The sequence below is a fragment of the Rhinolophus sinicus genome, linkage group LG13 (genome assembly GCF_036562045.2).
Source record: "Rhinolophus sinicus isolate RSC01 linkage group LG13, ASM3656204v1, whole genome shotgun sequence".
Lineage (NCBI taxonomy): Eukaryota > Metazoa > Chordata > Mammalia > Chiroptera > Rhinolophidae > Rhinolophus > Rhinolophus sinicus.
Genome location: NC_133762.1, coordinates 27,990,384 through 28,013,390, shown reverse-complemented (window position 1 = coordinate 28,013,390; position 23,007 = coordinate 27,990,384). Strand labels below are relative to the sequence as shown.

General features: G+C 44.1%; 2 protein-coding genes across 5 annotated transcripts in view; both read right to left on the bottom strand.

Moving 5' to 3' along the window:
• ZNF334 (zinc finger protein 334) overlaps window positions 1–11,243 on the bottom strand; it is a 52,964-nt gene extending 41,721 nt beyond the window's left edge. The window contains exons 1-4 of one of the 4 annotated variants that reach the window (XM_074317303.1): window positions 11,118–11,243; window positions 8,433–8,493; window positions 6,086–6,220; window positions 5,655–5,756 (exon numbers count right to left, since the gene is read on the bottom strand). The gene's annotated coding sequence lies outside the window, so the exon portion shown is untranslated. Of the gene's footprint in view, window positions 1–5,654; window positions 5,757–6,085; window positions 6,221–8,432; window positions 10,817–11,117 lie in introns of those variants that run through there. The other 3 variants (XM_074317306.1, XM_074317304.1, XM_074317305.1) reach the window with 3 other exon arrangements.
• Window positions 11,244–12,159: 916 nt separating this feature from the next.
• On the bottom strand, window positions 12,160–21,650 carry OCSTAMP (osteoclast stimulatory transmembrane protein). Its single transcript, XM_019749621.2, has 3 exons — window positions 21,515–21,650; window positions 17,846–18,848; window positions 12,160–15,170 (listed from the first exon to the last, which is right to left on the bottom strand). Exons 1-3 carry the CDS (start codon window positions 21,556–21,558, stop codon window positions 14,772–14,774), a joined length of 1,446 nt encoding a protein of 481 aa, XP_019605180.2. The 5' UTR covers window positions 21,559–21,650; the 3' UTR covers window positions 12,160–14,771.
• Between the last annotated feature and the right edge of the window lie 1,357 nt (window positions 21,651–23,007).

Sequence of the window (23,007 nt, the reverse complement as noted above, 5' to 3'; positions counted from 1 at the left end):
AATATTTTAAAAATACAAAGACACACATGTTGAAGGAACAGGGAGATATGATCAGAAATGTACTTTATATATTCCATTGACTTCTTTGAGCAAAAAATGACTAAACATGTCCAACCAAAACTTGAAATTAGTTCCTACGGTGAGAAGCAGGTTAAGAGGCAGCTGGAAGGGTGCAGTGCAAAGAACATATTCATTTTGCTGTCTGTTCATAACCACTGGATGCACAGCATCATATCTTTAATAGAGGTAGCTCTCTGAAGTTGTAAACTTATGTAGGAAGAGGATGGAACCCTTATCTAAGCATAAGTAAGGAAAAGTAAAGCTGTCTCTTTGGAATTAGAACTATTAGAGAAGCAGAAACTTTGCCAGTGGATAATGAAAAATCTGTCATGGATTGGTGGGTGATAAGATGGTTTCTGCTGCTTTTTCTAAAGGGATAAAATTTGGAGACATCCAGCCTCCCTGAGTAGTTAGCACCATTCTTAGATGTATCCAGAGAACCAAGAGGAAATGGAGAGATTGTAACAATTCAGGACATGGAGAATCTATTACTTATAGTGTTGTCTTATTTGAAATAAGTTGATGTCGTGTATGATTTAATAAATAAATGCTAAGTTTTCTAATAATACGCCAACACTGGTGTGTAACGTCGAATACATTCAGGCCTTGTGTCAGAAATCTAATTACACTTTCCTGAATCTGTTCCCATAATCATTGGTGGCAACTTAGCCCTGTTCAGCCAAGTGGCACAGGCACAGTCTAAGAAGTTTCTTTAGGACTGGCCTCAATCCATAGCAAGTGACAGGAGGACGATATTGAGTTTCTTCTTTGGGGATCATTCTCTCATCTTTCCGCTTTCTCTGCTTTTCCAGATAGTACAGTGGCTGCCATCGAGCTAAATTGTTGTATTAACCCAAGATGTGGCCCCTCCTTGTCTGCTAGTTTCCTTAGGTGTTTTTATCTCTAAGAAAAGATACACATATTGCAAAAAGATACACTTTCTGCAAATAACAGACACGTTATAGTTTTATAGGTTTCAAGTTATGTATAAGCTAAAAATGCAGCTAAGTTTAAAAATGAGTACAAAAGAAATGTTATCAATACAACTATGGAAATGGTTATTGGGATTAAAAAAAAATTGTGCACTGGGCCCCTTACCCCTAATTTTGGTCCTTAAAATACTGGGTTAGAGTAAAATTAAAAATGAATTATTTTACGTGTTTTAAACGTATTAAGAATTTCCAACCTGGTTCCTAGCAGGGTCAAACTGCTAATTCTAAAGGAAAAGGGAAAAGAAGGTTAATAGGACAGAGTAGAATAGCTTGTTCAGAACAGTCTAGAATTCCAAAATTGCCATCAGCAGACTCTATAGGAGCCTACATCCCAATAAAAATTCCTAACATATATTCTTCTCCTTTTTATATCTGTTGCCATGTCCTACCACTAAGCCATAAGTCTCCAATTACCTGAAAAAGGGTAAATGGATAGCCATTATGCAAAAGTTAGACTATTCAAGACATTCTGATTGAAAAGTTGAAGCAGAACTTTTTTCTTTCCAAATGGATTTTAATATTAAAACCACATAATTAAGAAAAAAATTGCTATTGGCTGAGCAATGTTTACCAGAATTCCCTTCCCTTCCCTGTATGTTTCTATTGAGGGTGAGTCACAAAGGACATTTTTTGTGAAATATGGAGGGTGGAGGTAGAGAAGCAGTTGTCTTGGTCCATTCGGGCTGCTACAACATACTCCAGACTGGATAGCTTATAAACCCCCGACATTCTCTCACAGTTCTGGAGGTTGGGAAGTCCAAGATCAAGGCCCTCTTCCTGGTTAGAGCTGGCACCTTCCCACTATGTCCTTACCAGGTTAAAGGGGTGAGGGATCTTTTATAAGAACACTAATCGCAAATCACCTCCCAAAGGCCCTACTTCCTAAAACCATAACCTCTGGGGGTTAGGATTCAACATATGAATGTGGGGGGGGGGGGTCACATGCAGACCAGACAGCATTTTGTTTGTTCTGAAAAGCTTCTTATCTGCTGATTCTCCTTGTTGGCATGAGACAGTAGCCAGACCTACAGCTTCTCTCCTTCCCCAGTATACTTCTCCCTTGAGGTACCAGGCCATTTCGCTTACCTTGAGCACAACTCCTTGAAAGAGTTGTTTGTGGTCACTGTTCCCAGTGTGTTTCCTCCATAGTTCCGGAAACCACTCCATCTTTACCGTGATTACCTGTGATAGCGAGCCACTAAGATGGGCCTAGCAGTCCCGACCTCCTCACATTCACGCCCTTGTGTGCTCCTCTCCCACACAGCATCAGGATCTGTGTGACCAGACTAGACAGGGATTGTGACAGCTAGGTTACGAGGTAAATTATGGCTTCCGCCTTGCTTTCTCTGGGATCAGTCACTCTGGGGGACACCAGCATGCTGTGAGGACACTAACGCCCTAAGTGAGTCCATGTGATGGGGAACTGAGGCCTCCTCCTAACAGCCATGTGGAAGCCACTGTGGAAATGGGTCCTTCACCCTAAGTCTTTAAATGACTGCAGGCTTATCAACATCTTGATAACACACTTATGGAAAATCTGCAGCTGGAACCACCCAGGCAAGTCATTTCCAGATTCCTGAACCACAGAAACTGAATGAGCTCACAAATGTTTACTGAAGTCTTTAACTTGCTAAGTTTTGGGGTGATTTGTTACACAGCAAGAGATAACTAATACATTACCCTGTGTTATGGGTTGACTTGTGTCTCCCAAAAATTGATGCTCGAGTTCTAACCCCCAGTACCACAGGATGTAACCTTATTTGGAAACAGATTGTTGCAAGTGTAATTAAGATGAGGTCATAACGGAGTAGTGAGCCACAAATCCAATATGACTAGTATCCTTGTACTAGTACAATGGAGATTTGGACACACATGCACACAATGAGAATGCCACGTGAAGACTGGCGTTACGCTGCCACAAGCCATGGGCCTATCAATAGGAGACAGGCCTGGAACAGATTCTTCCCTAGTTCCTTCAGCAGGGAGTAGACCAACAAGGTGTTAACACCTTGTTCTCAGACGTCTAGCCTTTAGAACTGTAACACAACAGAATTCTGTTGTTCTGAACCACCCAGTTTGTGATGCTTTGTTACAGCAGCCCCAGAAAACTAATACACCCTGTATGTAATGTCTTAAAATATCGAAAAAATGCAAAGCAATCCACCAGTTTCATTTATAAAAAATAATGAATTTTACAAGGACAAGTAAAATATTAAAATGGAGGGATAAATGTAGAAAATTTGCTACAAAAATTGTTTTTTTAAACTCCATCAGTAAAGATTACAGTTTTAAAGTGAAAGATAATAAAATCCCATTCATAAGAGCAACCAAACCTTTGAAGTGACTAGGAATAAGTTTCACAGAAAAAGAGCAAGACTGGCACACACACGTACACACACACACACACACACACACACGTATGTACGCACACAAACACATATACAGATGCCAATTTCACCCATTAGATAAACCCACTTCATCTTCCCTGGGGTGGAATGTATAATGTGGCAGAGGCCAGGAATGGGTTTAGGGAAAAGTCCCACTCATGGAAATCAGGATTTGAAGCGAAAACATTTCCTACGAACTTAATGGCAATCCTGACTTACTACATATATAAATATAACGTAATTCTAATTGGCATTACAGAGGCCTTTTTCTGTTCTCAGAATTTAATAAGTGAATTCTAAAGAACACTTCTAGGGACATGTTGATTAGGAAAAAAAATTGAAAGCCTGTTGGTTGACATAAGCAAACTACTGATAGAACAGGGTATCAGGAACTACTAACACCAGGGAGACAAACATTATCAGACTTCTCTTTGCTGCTCAAATATGCTCACCTCTGCATGTTTCCCCTACTGCAATTGCTGTTTTCTTAACATGGCTGCTGGAAGCTTCAGGACCACACATTGGCTAACTTATGTCTCTCTCCCATTATAAAGGTCTTAGGAAGGGCTTTCATTAGCTCAGCTTTACCTAACACCCATCTGCGGTATACCCACTGTGAGAAGAGGGAGTAACATGGTTAGTTCTCTTAATGCTACCTCTGCAGATAAAGGGATCGGAGTCTGTTACTAAACTATGCACACAGTTAAAAGACAAAAACCAACCTGTCTAATCTGGGAATTTAAAACTGGGAAATTGTATTCAATTATCGCAGGAAAAATTGGTGTTGATTTGGAACAAAGAGAGGTTAAATCTTCATACCTTTCAACATACACTGTCAAGTAACAATGTCAAGAGAAATCAATTAATTTAAATAATGCTTGTCTCATTATTTTAAAAAGGAAGCATACTTAGCATGTCAGAAATGTTGAATGTTTCCACAGTTCACACTGAATGTTATACCACATTTATTAAACACACTTTTTTTCCTGTGTGAGTTCTCTATTAGAGTGAGGGTTGATTTATGGCAGAAAAGTTTTTCATATTAACTGATAAGATTTCAGTCTTCTGTGCTTATGTAGGGTTAGCCTTGTGTAAACTATTTGATTTGTGTTCTTTTGGTCATTGCTTTCTTGGAATTCACTCTTTATGAGTTTTCTGATAGAAGATGAAGTTTGATTTGTGACAAAATAAATATTTTCTCACATTTGTTAGTCACATGGTTTTTCCCGTATGTATTTTCTGATGTTCAGTGTGAGTCCACAACTGTTAGGTTTTCCCACACTTCATACACTCAAAGGGTTTCTCTCTTGTTGTGAATTCTCCAATATACTCTGAAGGCTGACTGATGGCAGAAGGATTTCCCACACTCGTTACATTCATAGCTTCTCCATGATGTGAATTCGCTAATGTTCAATGAAGGAGATCTTCCGGCAGGTTTTCCCACATATACTACACTTGCAGGATCTGTCTTGTGTGTGTTCTCTGACGGTGAGTGAGGCAGCAGGTTCTCTCACATTTGTTACTTTCATATGGTCTCTCCCATATAGTTCTCTGATGTTCAACAAGGTGTTGGGTTTTTGCTGATGGCATGTCCATGTTCGTTACACTCATAAAGATGCTCCTTTGTGTGCACCTCTCATGTGGTTTGACTTCACCATGAATGTTCTACCATATTTATTAAACACACGTTTCGCTCCTGTGTTCTTTGATGTATAGAGAGTATTGACTTACAGCAGTAAAATTTTCCACATTCATTACATACATTTCTCTCCTCTATTAGTTATCTGATGTGCAACGTGGGCTGATTTAATATATAAAAATTTTCTACATTGATTGCATTCATAGGGTTTCTCTCCTGTATGAATGTCTGAAGATACAACAAGACTGTGACAATGGGAAGGGGGTCAGGTAGGCAACAGGGAATGCCACAGAAATAAAGTTCAAGGTGTAGTGAGGGAGGGACTAGACTCTAGGGAGAGGTAACTTAGCGTCAAAAAGCTTTATAAGTTTTAATTAAAGAAGGAGTACGCTTATTCAGGGACAATGTGTTTTAGGTATTTCTAGCATGACAGTTAATCGTCAATTACTTCCAAAGGTCTGGGGCCTATAAAAAACAGATTCCTGAGAAACATTACACAGATGCCAACTATGAACACTAACCACCTTGGAACTCTCGTTTCCACTGCTTCCACCTCCTCAGTTATCACTTACTCACCTGAGTAGTTCTGAGTTGAGAATTCCTCCACTATTCATGGTTCTTCTCCCTGCTCACATTTGGTTTGAAGATCACATTTGGTTTGCTAACACGATAGATGCCCTGTTAATGAGGAATAATAAAGAACGTGAACCAAGCTCTTTAGGCTCAGGGATTCTGAAGGATGAAGTAAGTACAGCTTCAGGAACTGTGCAATGAAGATTCTATCAATGTCACTAAAGTTAGAACATTTCAGGGAAAGGTGGGGAGATGGCAGTGAGTACACGTACACACACACTCAAACACACACACACACACACACACTTCTACTGCCTAAAAGGATTTAATCATCTTGCTCCCCTGACGCGTAAAGCTAAATAATTAAATCCCACATGTTTCTGTGACACAGCAAATGCATGCTTTCGGGAGTCACACAGGGAAACGGTACTCACCCACTGAGACCAGCTGCTATAGTTCTCTAGCATCACATCACATCACATCACAGCACAGCACAGGAGCCTCTGGCAGGGTCCAGATGCTGCCACTCCTCCTGGGAGCTCAGTCTGCTCACGGAATGAAACCAATCTCTGAAAGAGTATGTTTAATCCGAAGTAATTAGAATTTAGTGACACAAAATACACGGGAACATCAAATATAAGGAGACTGCTGTCATGGCTAATGGAGCTATAGATACTTTACAGGAGGGTAAAAAATTAGAAATATCCTGTCACTGTGTTCATTTTTTAAAATTAATTTTTAAAAATGTACTGAGCTCATACCACGTCCCTAGAACTATTCTAATCCCTCAGATGACTCACTCACATGCAATGCATGATCCTCAAGGAGTGTACATTCGATAGGGTGGCATAAATAGAAATATACATCTTCAGTAAAGAGCAATGATGGACACATGTACAAGACAAAAGGTGAATCTCAAAAGGAGAAAGCTGGTTCCATTTTCTATTATCCGTCTTCCCTGAGGGGGTAATACTTTTACTCCTGAAACATCAATAGTGTGTTTATGGAGGGATGTGAGCATCAAGAAATAGATGCAGGTGTGAAATACACATGGGAAGTTCAGAGCACTGCATATATCTTGGTATGAAAGGACAATGAGGAGCTGGACGGGGGCAGAGAAAAGAGGGACTTTTTTCTATAACTAAGAGTCTTGAAATTTTCTGGATGGTACAACACATCAGTAAAACATGCGTGTACGTACAACTAGCACATACTTTTACTTAGAAATTATAATGTATCTGAGTTACTTTGAGCTACATATTAGTGTCAATAAAACTGAATTGCTTTCTCATTCTTTTAGCCAAAATACCAGTGTGGATAGAAGTCCTGGGGTTCCCTGGGGTGCTCCCTAGCCTTCACTTTGGAGACCACTGTTGTGAATAATGGAAATCCATAAAGAGCTATTTGTTAGCAAAGACTGGCATTCTGTGATCAAATCTTTAGCTAAGAAGCAATGTTCTACAGCATAAGGGTCGGCAAACTATAGCCTCTGGGCCAAATCCAGCCCACAGAGAGCCAAATGACCAGATTCATTTGTTTACACATTACCTATGACTGCTATCATAGCTGTGCTGAGTAGATCTGACAGAGACCATGCAAAATCTCTGGCCAGCAAAATCAAAAGAAGTTATTATCTGGTCCTTAAAGGAAACACTTGCTGTCTCATATTCTAGAATAATGGAAAATGGCTTAAAGGTCAAATTAGAGGGGAAGAACTAGGACACGACTCTGAAACATGACCACAGGTCATTCCCGTGGGGGTGGGAAGGAGGGACTCAATCCTACATGAGAAGGAGGAAGAGGAGTTGACCACTCATAGGTTGTTAAGTTCTTATGGCATTTCATCAACGATATAACAAAACAATGTTGAACAAAACAGTATTATTCAAGGACTTGTTGTATATTACAGTGAAATAACATAGCTACGGTAGATAGCATGAAGAAGCAGCAAAATAATTTTGGAGGAGAGTATTTTGACTACATTCCATAAGGCTAAAGATAAGAACTGTACACAAAAATACTCTAGTTAGGGATCTTGTTTTTCACATGGGGTGTGAATCAGTGATTCTTAAACTACCTCATGTGTATACCTAAATGAGCAAGTAAGTAAATATAATGTAGACAGTAAGAGCCAGGTTTATCCCCGTCAGACAAAGCAGTTATAAATAAGAAAAAGGGAAAACTAGAATGAGCCCTACAAAACAAGCGGCCAATAAAGCATCAAGGCCATGAGAGACAAAGAAAGACTGTCCTATATTGCAGGAGGCTAAAGAGACATAACAACCAAATGCAATGTGGGATCTTAGGTTGAATCCCTGAAAAAGAAATGAGTTGGGACAACTGGCAAAATTTGAATAAGACAGATAATAATAGCATCGTATTAATGTTAACTCCATTTTTGATCACTGTACTGTGCTTTGCCTGGATGTAAAAGTCATTGGAAAACGACTGCATTTCTTTCACAACTGTTTTTGGCAAGACTGGCCTCTGTATCACTCATTCAAAGATCACCTAAGAAAATGTTCACATATAAACAACAGGACAAATATACTCATGGCCAATGTAAGACCTGTCTCATATTGTCTGGGCCTTTCTGGCATAATTTGAATAAACCTATAGGAACATACGATTTCTGTATATTTATGTCAGCTTTCCAGTGTTGATCTGATTTTCTGTTCTCAATTTTATATATTTCTACTATTTCATCTGAATGTACAAACTACTATAAGTCACTTTGAAATCTACTATAGAACGTGGGTAGTAGATCCCTAAACAACTTACCTGGGATTTGTTCATTTTCAGATGCTCTTGAGAAAAAGAGCCAAGAATGGTGATCCCAGGGCTGGGTAAGGAAGAATGGGAAATGGCATCATGAGAATTTGAACATAGCAGCTCTTACAATTACCTACCAAGAAAATGGCCCATTTAAGAAACTGGCCCTTTGACCAATCTAGTACTGGAAGGTACAGGAAACATGTTGATGGACTATCCACTTGTCCATTTACAATTCTGAAATGGTCACACAGAACTTTTCATACTGAGTGAATGTAAACAATTGTTCTCTATGAAATACTGTCAATATATGCCTTTGAAAAAATTAAAAATAACCTGAGTCCAGTAATAGATTGGGTGAACAAAACTGAATATATACAAAATTTGGAATATTACTGCACTAAATTGATTTTAGGATTAAAATATTGGCATGGGAAAATGTGGATATTATGTCAGTTACCTATTTTCCTATATTTTTGCCACTTGAGGTCAGATAATCCAGGAGCTCAGAAAAAAGGAAAGTGCTTTAGTATCTTTATCTTCTTGTTTGGTCTCCCTTACTTAAAGTTTCTCAAGGGGACCTTTTGCTAAGAAACATGTTTTAACTTAAATGTGGTCGAGGCCAGAGCCCTGACCTGAGAATCAAGAGACTAAATTCAGTTCCTGGCTCTCTCACTAGCAAACTTCATGACTGGATAAGCTATTTACCTTCTAAGTCCTAATTTTAAAATAAGGCAAAAGTAATAGTTCAAAAAACTTCTCTTTCCCTCTGTCATGTGATTCTGTTAGGGCGTAATGCAGTGAATCCCAAGTGTGGTGATGGACATGGTCTGAATAAACAGATGGAATGGAGATTGTAGGGAATGACATGTGTTTAGGAGGTGACGAGAAATAATTTCCATAGCTATGCCTGGTACCCCTTCTATACAACCCCCACACTCATAAATCCTCCAATAAAATGTCTTTCCTTGTCTATCCTTGTCAAATCTTCACTTTCCCCATTCCCTTCAACTGCAGCTCATAGCTTTCTTCTGAAAGTTGAACACTTTGCTGAGCTACAATAATCAATGGTCTCTGAATATGGTGTTACCACCCAGACTATGTTCATTCTGGGGAGGAAAATTCTGGCCCAGTAACACCTGAATTTGTTCCTTTCCGGGATTCTGCTTCCACGCTGAAATTCCAGGGTGAATTTTCAGTTCAGAAATACGTTCTTCCAGGTGTGATTCCTGTTCCTGGGGCCGTCTGCTTTTTACTTCTGGTTTTGTTTCAAGGTGGGCGTAGGGGCCACATTTCCATTAGTTGGAGCCTACACTTGGAGTCCCAAGGTGCAAATGCCTTTTCTAACATCTAATCGGGATGCTTTGGAGTGAAACAACACTACAGAAGGCAGGAAAAAACTAGAAGACTCAGTTATGCCTTGTGATCTAAGAAAATAGGTCAAATAGTGTGATTATCAAAATGTATAGCTAACTACTTCACTGTGCCAGAGAAAACCCAATGGGTGTAGGAAGAGGGGAATGTATATTATAAAGACCATGAGACTAGGAGTAAAATAAACCTTGTTTTAAAACTGAAGTCATTCACCAGTGAGTAAATCACTTTCGCTCTCTGCACATGAGGTTTCGCTCTCTGCACATGTGCTCCAACAGGGCTGGTAATGCCAGCCACAGACTGGTCTTGAGTACTGAGTGAGACATGTAAAAATCTGTGTAACATCGATTGCAGGGGATACTTATCGAGAGCACATTATACTGGTCTTCACAACCGCTATCTCATTCTACCTCAGAACCACCCTCTGAGGCAAGTATTATTCCTATGCTCGTTTGACAGATGAGGGAAAAAGGTGACTCTAAATAACATGCGTAGGACCTGATATGAACCCAAACAATCAAGCTCTTAAAACTTCATTCAACGCTGTGAACACCTCCTGTCTCCCACCCTCAAATCCTTCATTGAACACTTTTTCCAGTCAAATCAACACCCTGGCCATTCCCTTCAACTGTGGTTCACAGCTTCCGTCTAATAAAGACTTGGTATAAAATAACTAATATAACGAGAACATGTAATTGTCATCATCCAGTTGTATTCCTTCCCTTCTGCGCTCTAGTCCTTTTCGACCCAGCCCGCAGGCTGCACATCCAAGAGCATCAATGGAACTTCCGGAATCAGATTTCAGCCATTTGGCTGCACGAACCCTTCACCTTCACAGAGCACCTTCTTCAGGCAAAAAAAGGGGAGCACAGAGCGCACGCCATGAGGCCTGCAAGTCAGGAGCGCAGCGCGGCCCTCGCGGCCTTTCTCGGGGACCATCGGAAACCCGCTTCAGGTGCTTCCTCCAGGGGGACGCGCGGAGAGCCCGAGCCCACCCTCCGCAGACGAGGCCAGCTCCGCTCAGCCCCGCCCTCCCGCTCAGCCCCGCCCTCCCGCTCAGCCCCGCCCTCCCGCTCAGCCCCGCCCTCCCGCTCAGCCCCGCCCTCCCGCTCAGCCCCGCCCTCCCGCTCAGCCCCGCCCTCCCGCTCAGCCCCGCCCTCCCGCTCAGCCCCGCCCTCCCCGCTCAGCCCCGCCCTCCCCTCCGCCCCCAAGGGCTCCATGTCTCCGCCAGACTTTCCTCTAACTTGTGGGTGCACCAGCTTCGCCTCGAGTTCGCACCCGGCCAGGCGACGCCGAAATGACTTCTAGAAACTGCATTACCGCCGGAAAAGCCTGGAGAGCCGGAAAGAGCCCCCAGGTAGAGACCCGAAGGGCACACGCGCAGAGGAGGCTTCCGGGCGCCCTTCCCAGGATTCCCCAAAGGACGTTGGATGCCTTTCCCGACTACATTCCCCATAAGGCACCTCGGCGGCGCCCCTAGTTGAGGGATCCTTTGAAGAGCTTTTGCTTTAATGGTGGGGCTTGGTTGATTGCTATGAACCTTTAATACAAAAGGAAAAGTTGCCTATTAATACCTAAGAGTATTTTCTTTTTTAAAAAACCATGGATTCTGCTGAGATTTTCATCCAGTGCGAGCTTTCTTCAAAAGAAACTTAAAGAGTAGTGGTAGACTCAAATTTGCTTTTAAAAAATTATTTCTCAATATGTGATTTTTCAGCATACCAGTTACATTTATACAGGTACTTTTATAAGCATGGTCACTGAAGCATGGTTTATAATAGAAAAAAAAAGGAAACAACCTAAATATGCATCGGTCGGGAGTAACTAGATAAATCATGGCGCATGGACACAATGCAATGCTGTGCAAGCGCTAAGAATGAATAAGGTTCTTCATATGTTGCAATAAAAAATGCCCATGATATACTCCTAAACGAAATAAGACAAAAGGCAAACAAATATATGAAGCATAATTCTAGTATGATTAGATAAAGATACGTACTTTTAAATACATATGACTATAAATTGAGAACGATATTCTCCAAAATGCAGCAATGGTAATCCGTGGGATATGAGATTGTTTAGGAGGAAGAGGGACTTCCACTTGTGCGTCTATATAATTTTTCTATGGAGATGTAAAATGAAAGGATATAAAGGCATTCTTAGACTATTAATTGAATTTGAATTTCAAATATGTGTGTGTGTGTGTGTAAAGAGAGAGGATAGAACACACACACAGATCCTTGCGGAGATAAGCACTGAAGAAGACTGGAATAAAAATATTAAATATTCATCACTTATAGATATAGGTTTATAGGTAAATTTTATTTTCGATGTTAAGTATTTTCTCTTAAAGTCGTTCCTTAGAGTTTCAATAACTTCTGTCTGTCCTCAAATCATCCCTTCTGCCATCTTGCCATCCATAGTAGTTTCCTGGGGCTGCGGTAAAAAGGTACCACAGACTGGGTTGCTTAAATAGCAGAAATTGATTCTCTCACAGTTCTGGAGGCTGGAAGTCTGAAACCAAGGTGTCGGTAGGGTTGGTTCTTTCTGAAGGCTGGCAGGGGGATCTGTTCCAAGGCTCTCTCCTCGCTGCTTGTAGCCTCAGACATTCCTTGGCTTGTAGATGGCGTTCTTCCTCGTCTTCACAGCATCTTCCCTTTGTACGTGTCTGTCTCTGTGTCCCAATTCTTCCACCCCTTTTGCTTGTAAGGACACAGTTGTAATAGATTAGGGTCCTCCCAAGTGACTTCATCTTAACTGGATCATCTGCAAAGAACTTATTTCCGAATGAGGTCACATTCACAGGTACCAAGCGTTAAAACATCAACATCTTTTAGGGGGACAACCAATAATTTTCCTGTTAGCTCTATTAGAATAAAATTAATTATGGCCTCATAGTTACTTTGACATATGTACGGACATCTCTCTTCAGAGATATTTGGACAATGTGACATAAGTGGGTCTTGGAAGAGAAGAAATCCATGCACTGAACCTCGGGCAAAGTTAGTGATCTCAGGCTGGTCGCAGCATGCAGTGGTGCTCCAATGAACATTTATTGAAAGAATGGTGTTTCTTTTTAAAAGGAGAAAAATACTGCAAGGATGAGGAGGAACAGGGAAAGTGACAGAGAGGGGGATGGGATCTGAGTTCTATAGCTTCCCAGGTCCCCAATTCTAGGGCTCAACCCTGGCCAGCACGGAACTCAGGGACTGGTTCCCAGAAATGATGAATTAGTCAGGATAGTCTAGAGGGAGGGAGAGGGAGAAAGGGAGGGGCGCAGAAAGAAGTGAGGGGAGGGGAGAAGAGAGAAGAAAATGTGGGATGGAGGGAGGGAGGCTAGGGAAGAGGAAGAAAATGTAAAAAGGCAGACCAGCAAGCAGATATTGGGCAATGCAGTTTCCAGTGTGGCCAGTAGGGGGCAGTGTTAGCACGGGGCAGCCGACATTGACGACCAGGATGAGCTTTGTTGCCCAGGGAGAAGGCTCCCACCACTGTTGATCTGGGTCAGCTCATCTGTGGTGGACATCTGTTGTTGGGCTTTTTGTTTTGTTTTGTTATGATCCTCCTGACAGCCATACTGTCTTTTTCTGATAACAAGCACTTCAATTTTCCTTTGGGGAACTACCCCACTCCCGTTAAGGTCTGCCTTATATACTCACATAGGCTGTACACTGCACAACTCCAGAGAATCTGTCCATTTAGACTGGCGCCCACTGGAATTGAGCAGTGCCCAGCCTATACAACTGTCAGTGTCAGCCATTGAATGATGGCCCAATAGCTTACCCATCCTGCTCCTGGCCTAAGTAGAGCTGATTCATTCTGATGTGGATGGTGTGAAGCAACTGCCCACTAATTCCTCCTATGTGGAAATTGCTACACCTCTGGAACCCAGGGGAACTGCAGCCGTGGGAGAGGGGCCATTAGCCAGACAGGAGCTATGGCTGTAGGTAATGGAATGTGATTTGGGCCCAATAACAGCCCAGAACAAATATCCTGACCGCTCTGTCCCCTCCCACTTTGGCTGAGCTGCCAGTGCCTCCCATTGGCTAAGTCCAACTGTCATAGAGCAAGGGAGCTGGTGTGTTACGACTCACAGACTCACAGAGGTCAGACGCCTGCGAAAGGGAGCAGGTGACAGAACAATCTGGGCGGAGAAATAAGGAGCACGAAGCCTATAGAGTAGACGGTTGTGATTTATTATAACTTCGATGGGGATAGAGTTGCCAGATAAAATCCAGGTTAACCTGGACTTTGAACTTCAAATAAACAACAAATACAGGCCCAGTCTAAATATGTTTGGCATAAGTATAGTATGTCCCAAGGACACGAAACTCATATCTGTTGTTGATCTGAAATTCAAATTGAAGCAGGTGCCCTGTATTTTCATTTGCTAAACCTGGCGACCCTAGATGGGAAGCCCCTAAAGGAATTTGAAGCAAAGGAGTAACATGATCTAATTTAGGATTTAATAAATACCTGTATTTATAAGATCAAGACAATTTTGGATTACTATCAATAAGTTCAGAGGATTCAGAGGCAAACAAGTACGTTCCAGGAGCACTTACACACATTCATGATGGGAAGTATTCACCAATGAGGTAAAGCAGTGAATGCAGGTGAGAGGCTTCACCGGCTCCCCCTGGCCTGGGGGAACCGTGAGCAGATAGTGGATCACGCAATCATGGGTCTCCAGGCTTTCTTGTCTTCATCTTGCAGAACCTTTTCTGTTTATGGAGGCCTTTCAGGCCCAATATCTCATCCCGTTCTTACCACATTCCTGTGTGGAAAGGAGCTCACATCGTTGTTATTATGCAGTCATTATGCAGATGTAGAAACTGAGGCTCAGAGAGGTGTAGTGACCTACCCAAGGTCACACAGGGAGGCAGCAAAAGGGCCAAGGTTACGACTCAGGTCTGTGCCCCTCTTCTCCAGGTCTCTCTGTGGTTCTAAGTGTACAGTATGCAGTAGGTCTCTCTATCTATGCTGGGTGTTTGCTGGTAGGCCCAGATGTGGGGAGAAGGAAGAAGTCCCCAGAGGCAGCTGCTGGCCTCGGTGCTTGTCATATCTTCGCTGGAGCCGGGCATGAAGGTGGTGGACCCTCCTTGCCTCCTGGGCCGTGAAGAAGGAAGCTGCAATGGTGTGCCGAAGGCGGCGGGCGTAGGTCTCCAGGAGGACCGTGGAACAAGCCACGAGCTGCAGGACCCCCGCCGCCAGGGGGGCAGCCAAGTGGGGGCGTTGGGCAGGCAGCAGCGGGCAGCTTGGGGAGGTGAAGCGGAGCTCCCACTGGAAGGAGTTGTGAGTAGAGAGGAAGGGGTTCTCTAGAGGCGGCTGGTTGAAGAGGAAGGGGACGAAGCCCAGGACGGTGTATGCAGCCTTCATAAGGGAGAAAAAGGCAAAGTCAACAGACAGACAGTCTAGCCATTCCCTGTCCCTCACCACTTTCGGCCACTTGCAGGGCTGGAGGAGTCTAACCTTCTGTCATCTACAAAATGGGCACAGAAGTAACCCTTGCCTTCTGGAGTTTGAGGAGAATCAAACGAGATCAGAAGTCTGAAACAGGCTTTTTTTTTTTGCCAAACAAAAAGCACCGTACAAGTGCCATGTTTATTATTACTCCTTTTGGAGAGTAATAATTTATATCACTCTTCAAACAATTTACTCTTCAAAGAGTAATTTTATTATTAGTCTAATTTAAAGAAAACAAATGAATGCTTAGGGGGCATTTACTCTTTGTTGAGCCCTTAATGAATGCTTTAGGTGTCTTTTTCATCAAATAAGCACCAGTCTAAGATGGGGAACCTAAGGTCACGCAGTGGGTTACATATGACCGACCCAGGGGTCAGTCCCAGCCAGGGTGGGTCCCACTATGCTTCTCAGGCTCTACAATGTCCATGGGGTGTGATGGAGCGAGGAAGAATGGTGTCTAGACAGGCAGGGAGGTCAGAGGTTAACCCTTTGAACTTGGGAGCCAGACTTCTTGGATTGGATCCTGGTTCTGCCCAGGAGCCGTCTTCTCCATCAGGCACAGTCCTAGGCACCACAATACTTTTAGGGGCTTACGAACGTGTTTAATTTTCTTTTAAAATCAGAATTTAAACATGAACTTTTAAGTTGGAGACTGTTTCACGACATAATATTAATACATTTGTGATTATACCAATGTCATCATTAATATTTCTTTTTATGGAGGAAGGAGTCCAGGAAAGCGGACATGCCCAGGACCCCCAAAAGTCACAGTGCAGCCCTGGTTCTGCCACTTACGGGTTGGATGAATTTGGGCAAGTTCCCTAACTCCTCTGAGCCTTCGTGTCTCCATTGGTAAAACGGCAAGGACAGTAATTCCTATCTGACAGGACCACAGTGACAAGTAAATGAGTTATCTTATTTCATCAGTTCTGGGATTCACATTTTCCCCCCATTTGAACACCTTGAGATCAGGATGTGTTTTCAAATCAATAGGACTCGTAACTGCTTTCAGCAGTTCTGACAATATAAGTGTTATGAGAGGATCAGAGGCTGCCAGCATCAAAACTGTGGCGTGGGTATCTGCAGCTTGGAAGAAAATTCTGGAAATGATAGTGGAGTATCATCAGTGCTCTTGAAGGCACAGAGAACAATGTTGGGTGAAAAGCCACAGATACCAACAACTCAGCCAGACTCCTTCAGAAGAATCAGTCTTGAGTTGGAGGATGTTTTAGGAAAACCTTCATAAAATAGCTTCGCTATTTTTCTTGTTATCCATACATACAAAATATATGGTAAAATAAATCTATGTTAAATAGTAAGTGAACTATTTTACATAAATACAATGAAAGTTCTAAATGATAAGAAGACATTGTATCATGGTTTAATTGGCAGCATTTGCGTTCCTAATGAGACATGAAGTGATGGGGTGACTTAAAATCAATGGCCTCTTAGGTTTGTTGAAATATAGTAAATGAGAGAACACACTTGGGACATGGCCTGACACATTTCTTTATTGTGACCTACGGTAAGAAATGCATTATATAGCACCTTCCAAGCATAGATTGTATTGCGATCGAAGAAAAATTTCATAAAACAATACATGCCCTGATTACCTATAGTATACTCTAATGTATTTCTAGTCTATTGTATTTCAATAAAAAAAGAGATGACCATGACCCCCTAAATTGATTTTATGCAATTTGAAAAACGCTTTCCTAGTATTAAATTAGTTCTCAATAAATTTTAGCTAAGAATATTTTTAGCTCAGGGTATGATATGTCGTTATGTTTTATGCCATGGACTTTTGCATGAGATCTTACTGTTAAAAATAAAAAGATCTGTGGCCAAAGAAAATGTCAAAAACCACAAACCCTGATGAGATAGTAAATATATCCAAGAGTAAATAGATAGTAAATATTTTATGTATAACTATTACAATAGTAAACATTTTAGGCTTTGCTGACCAGACAGTCTCGGTTGCCATTACTCAACCTTGCCTTTGGAGAGCAGCCACGGACAGACAATACACCAACACATGGCATGTAAAACTTCATTTACAAAGTCAGGAAGCTGGCAGGACTTGGCCTGTGGGCCGTGGTTGGTGAACTCCTGATCTTGACCATTCTCGAGCCCTCCTCCCATCCTCCTCACAGATGTGAGCTATGAATAACAGCCAGTATTTCCTAAACAGCTCCTGTGTGGCGTGGGGCTTACTGTAGGTACTTTGAGAGACTATCGCCTTTTAAGATGCACGATAACCTTGCAGGGGAAGGAAGATTGATCTGATTTGTACAAACGAGGAAAAGGTGGCCAGGACTTGCTGCCATGTGTGAAAAGAGTGACCTTGGTGGGGGAATTGTTTTAAGGTCTCTGGATATCAGTATTTTCACCTGAAATAGGGGGTGAGACCAGAAGCCACTACATCGGGCTGTGGTGGGAATTCAATGAGTTAATCTGTGGATGCCTCAGGGTCCCAGAGCCTATCCCAGGGCTAGGACTTCAAGTGCAACCCAAGGATGTGACAAACCCTACCCCGTCCCTCAAGGCAATGACTATGTCTGCCTTCCCATCTTCGCACTTACATCATATTTGACCGTGAGCGTGACGGGTACAACGGGCAGCTTCTGAGCCCAGTCCACGGCCGCCTGTGCCAGGAGGAACACCACGTGGTCTGTGGCTACCGTCACAGCCGTGGCCATCAGGAGCAGGGTGAGCGGCCCGAGCCTTAGGAGACAGCTCAGCAGCTCCCCCTGGGAAAGCCTTGGCCAAGTGGCCCGGAGCAGCCAGGCTGGTGGGGAGGCCAGCAGGTGTGTGGCCCGGGCCTCTTCCAGCTGATGAACCAATTGCCGTGTAGCATAGATGTTATCAAAGCACAGGTCGGTCAGGTAGCAGTGGAGGTACCAGGCCGAGTCCACCAGGAGGCCCACCAGAAAGAGCCCTGTGGCCACCCGCTGGGTCCCCAGCGCTGCTAACTGGGCCAGGGCCTCTAGGCCCGAGAAGTCCTCCAGGACCTGCTGAGTGACCCTGAGCATGTGCAGTCGGAAGACGGAGCCGTTGCCCTGGACCTGGAAGGTCAGGCCTTGGCTGCCCCCTGGGCTGGTGGGACTCAGAGCCCTGGATGCTGAGTGCAGCTGGTGAGTGGTGTTGAGCAGACTCTCCAGGGAGCCCTCAGTGACACACCTCAGCACCTGCCCAGCCGCACCCATGTTGGCCAAGACATTGGGCACCACAGTGACAGCCAGAGTGGCAGTACTCCAGGATAGGAGCAGGCGGCGGCCCTGCTCTGTGCCCAGGGTAGGCACACTGAGCGCAAACAGGCAGCGAGCAGGAGGCACCAGGCCCAGGCCCAGGAAGACCAGGAGGCCACAGACAGTGGCTATCGTGGCTGAGGGCCCCAGAGGATAAAACAGTGAGGACACCAGCCAGTGGTGGGCCAGACATGCCCCAGCCACAGCCAGGGAACCGCACAGGAGGAGCTGGGTCAGCAGCTGGCCACAGCTGGCTGGGACAGGCTGAGAGAAGGCAACCCAGGCAGCCTGCAGCAGGGCAAGGGCCTTGCAGAGTCCCACGTGCCAGAATCTCCACCTGCACACAAGGAAATTGGGGAATCCTCTATCAGGAGGGTAGAGGGTTGGGTCTGCCCAATGGCCCTGCCCCACAAACCCTTCAGCAGCTAACAGTCTCCACCCCTTAGCCATAGGGGTGGACACTCTTCCCAGGTGGGCCAATCAGAGTAACCCACCCACAAACCCACATGACCTAAGCTGAACCAATCAGAGCCTCCCCCAGGATTATTCTCACTTGTGTCTAGGATGCTTGTGTCCATAGTTCCAGTTTTGTGAGAGCAGCTGGGCCAAGGGAATGAAAGAGTTACGGAGAAAAGCACAGATGAAAGAAATGAGAGAGAGAGAGAGAGAACTAAAGAGAGACACTATTCCCTTGAATTCATAGACTTGACTGGCTCACTGTGTGACTCTGAACATTCCTTCTTTATGGACCTCAGTGTCTCCTCTATAATTGGGGGAAGGAGAGTGGATCAGTTGGCCTCTGATGAGCTTTTCTACTCCATTTTCCTTATATTTATTCATTCAACAGATATTTATTAAGCCACTGCTATGTGCTAGCCATTGGAAAAACAGGAAAGCATAAAGCAGGTGAGAATCCCTGCCCTCCGACAGCTGACACTAAAGACTGAAAGCAGAAGAACGGTAAGAAGAGGTTGGATGCTAGATACGTTTTGTTGGAAGAGCCAACAAGAATGACAGACTGATTGGCTGTGGGTGTGAGAGAAAAAGGAGTGTCAGGGATGACCAGGAGTTTCGGTGCCTGAGCCACTGAAAGCACGGAGGTGTTGTAGCTCAGATGGAAAATCCTGTGGTTGATGCAGGTTTGAGTGGACGGGGAGAGCAGTCCTTCAGTTGGAAGTCTTACATTTGAGGTGCCAATTTAGCCATTCAGTGGAGCTATTGAGTATGTGGTTGGAAACACGAATCTGGAATTAAGAAGGGCGATCAGGCCAGAGATAAACAGTTGGGTGTCGTTGGTTTATAGATGGCATTTAAAGTCGTGGAGCAGAATAAGGCAGGGTGATAACTGGGAGGAAAGCGATCCAAGGACTGAACCCTCACACTTCAGCGTTAACAGGTTGGGAGATGAGGGGGAACCAGCAAAGAAGACCAAGAAATCAAGCAATGTGGTGCTTGGGAAGCCAAGTAAATAAAATGTTTCAAGAAGAAGGGAGTGATCAAATATGTCCGATGCTGCTGATGGGTCAAGAAAGATGAGGACTGAGCAATGACCGTTGGATTTAGCCACGTGGAGGTCACTGGTGACTTAGACAAGGGCAGCTTGGTGACCAAAACCTAACTAGAGTGGGCCCAGGAAAACCTGCAGGAGAAGAATGTGAGACACACGGGCAGACAACTCTTTCAAGTCTTTTTTTGCGGTAAAGGTGCAGAGAAATGGAGCAGTAGCTGATGGGGAAAATGGGACAAAGAGAGTTCATTTAAGATGGAGGAAATGCCAGTAGATCTGCAGGTGGGAGATCCAATCAGGAGGGGGACACTGATGAAGGGGAGGCTCGCTGGAGTGATCTCTGGTGGGTGGCAGGGGGTGAGACTGAGAATACGAAAAGTCTTAAAAAGACACAGGGGTCTTAAAAAGACACAGGGGCTGCTTATACTTCATAGCAGGTGGGAAGGCAGAGGAAATGGGTACAGATGATGGTGAATGGACAGGCCAAGTGTGGGCACTTACATATCAGCATCATCTGATATACAGAACACAGCAATGGTTAAGAGCATGATTCTAGACTGCCTGGCTTCAAATCCCCACCGCACCGCTCACCATCTGTGTGATCTTGGTTAGGTTTCTTAACCTCTCTGTGCCTCAGTTTTCTCATCTGTAAAATAGTGCAATAAAAGCAGTACCTCATAGGGTCATGTTGTGTCTGGCACATAGTAAGTACCGTGTCAGCTATAGTATCTGTCATTAGCGCATCCTCCAGGCAGGGACTTGGTCTCTTTTGATCACTGATAGGTCCCTAGAATTGCATCTGCCAGGTAGTGGGTGTTCCATAAATATTTGTTGACTGTAGCATGCTTGCTTCTGTTTGCTCAGGATAGCAGGAAGCGAGGTCAGCACTGATGGAGAGGATGCTGGAGGAGGCGATGGAAGCTTGATGATAAAAGAGAAGGTATAAAATAGTTGTCTGGGCAAGTAAATGAACTGGGGAGATGACATGCTTGGTGGGCAGTATGGAAGGCCCACTTGACATTAGAGATAATGAAATATGGCCTTTCTAGCCCCTGAAGGCCTTTTCATTTGGGACTAAACCCCCTCCTACTGTATAATTGGTGTTCAGAACATGGTAGCTATTAAAATAATAGTTAGTGTGAACAATAGTGGAAAGGAAAACCAGTTCTGAGTCATATTGGGTACCAAGGCTTGTGCTAAGTGTCAATGATAAGGATTTTAGCTGCCGTTTATTAAGAGCTTACTCTGAGCCATGCACAGTAGCAAGTGCTGTGAACGCATTTGCTCATTCAATTCTCACAACAGTCTTGCAGACATTCTTCTTCTTCTCATTTTACAGATGGGGAAACTGAGGCTCAAAGAGGTGAAGATTTACCCAAAGTCAGGGAAATCCTCTGCAGTCAGGAAAAGGCAGAGCTTGAGACCTCTGCTCATCCCCGTGATGCCTGACTGTTTTCTTGCCTGTGGCCCCCACTGTCCAAGGTCCCCAGACCTACCCGGTCCTGATGAGGTACTCAGCTGTCCTCCAGACGGCCCTCATGCTTCCTGAATAGCAGCAGATCCAGGCAGGCAGTCTTAGGCAGCGATGGCAGGTGGAAAGGAAACGGGGGAAATTGTGTCCTCTAGGACTTGGGAAACCCTGTCACTTCTGCTTTTCTGCTCTTAATTAAGCCCTCCTGATCGCTTGTCCCGCCCTGCCTGGGCCCACCTCCCAAGGGGTTGGGCAAGCTGCCTCATCCTCTTCAGGCTGGCAGGAGTGGGTGGGAGGTGTGGGAGGAGAGAGAGAGAAAGAGCCTTTTCCAAGTAAAGTCTCTAAGCCTGATATTAGGGGTGGAATTAGTCCCATTTCACAGAGGAGGAAACTGGGGCTTATGGAGACCATATGGCTCATTATTGGTAGTGCAAGGACTAGAACTCCAGTGGGTTTCCCTTTTCCCTCACCCTCCACTATTGTGCGCTGCAGGGGCAGCCTGATCCCAGCTCTTAGGGGATGGGTTCCCACAGGAGACAGCTGGACCTCTGCTAAGACTCTCCTCCAGCCATCAGTGGCTCAGGTCTTTCTCTCCACCTCCCTTCCTGTGGACCTGGCTTCAAAGCACAGTTCTGTCTCTCCCTAGCTGTGTGATCTTGGGCAGGTGACCTCATCTCTGTCTCAGTCTCAGTTTCCTCCTCTTAAAAGAGAGTAATCATGATAACAGTTAAATTTATTGCTATGTATCAGACATGCTTCGAAACAGTTTTTTTTATTTTATTAAATTTGTTGGGGTGACAATTGTTAGTAAAATTACATAGATTTCAGGTGTACAATCCCATATTACATCATCTATAAATCCCATTGTGTGTTCATCACCCAGAGTCAGTTCTCCTTCCATCACCATATATTTGATCCCCCTTACCTTCATCTCCCACCACCCACCCCCCACCCCCTTACCCTCTGGTAACCACTAAACTATTGTCTGTGTCTATGAGTTTCTGTCGAAACAGTTTCTATTCAAATTCATTGCATCTTTACATTCAATAACCCTTTGTGGTAGAGACTATTATCATTTCTACTCTTCAGTTCAGAAAACTGAGACCCAGAGAGTTAAGTCCCTTAACCAAGCCACTCAGCTAGTAAGAGGCAGAGCCAGGATTTATACCCAACAGCCCTGCTTGAGTTGACTGGTCATCCACTGTGCTCTACTGGTGTGGAGGGAAGGATTCACAAGACTCATGCTTCTGGCACTGCACATAGTAGGCACTGCACATAGTAGGCACTCAATAATACAGGTATTCCCTGTATGCACTTGGCTGCAGTCATTTCCCCGCAGGTACATTTCTAGGCTGTTCTGAATGCCAGTCCCTACCTAGAAAGCGGACACTTCTCCCCCAGCATCTCTGTGCCCCGTCACTGCCAGTAGGACTGCCTCCTCCAGGAGGCCTCTCCTGTGAACCCAGCCCTCCACCCTGCAGGATGGGCCAGTTAGGGGAGCACACTTAAGTGCAATTC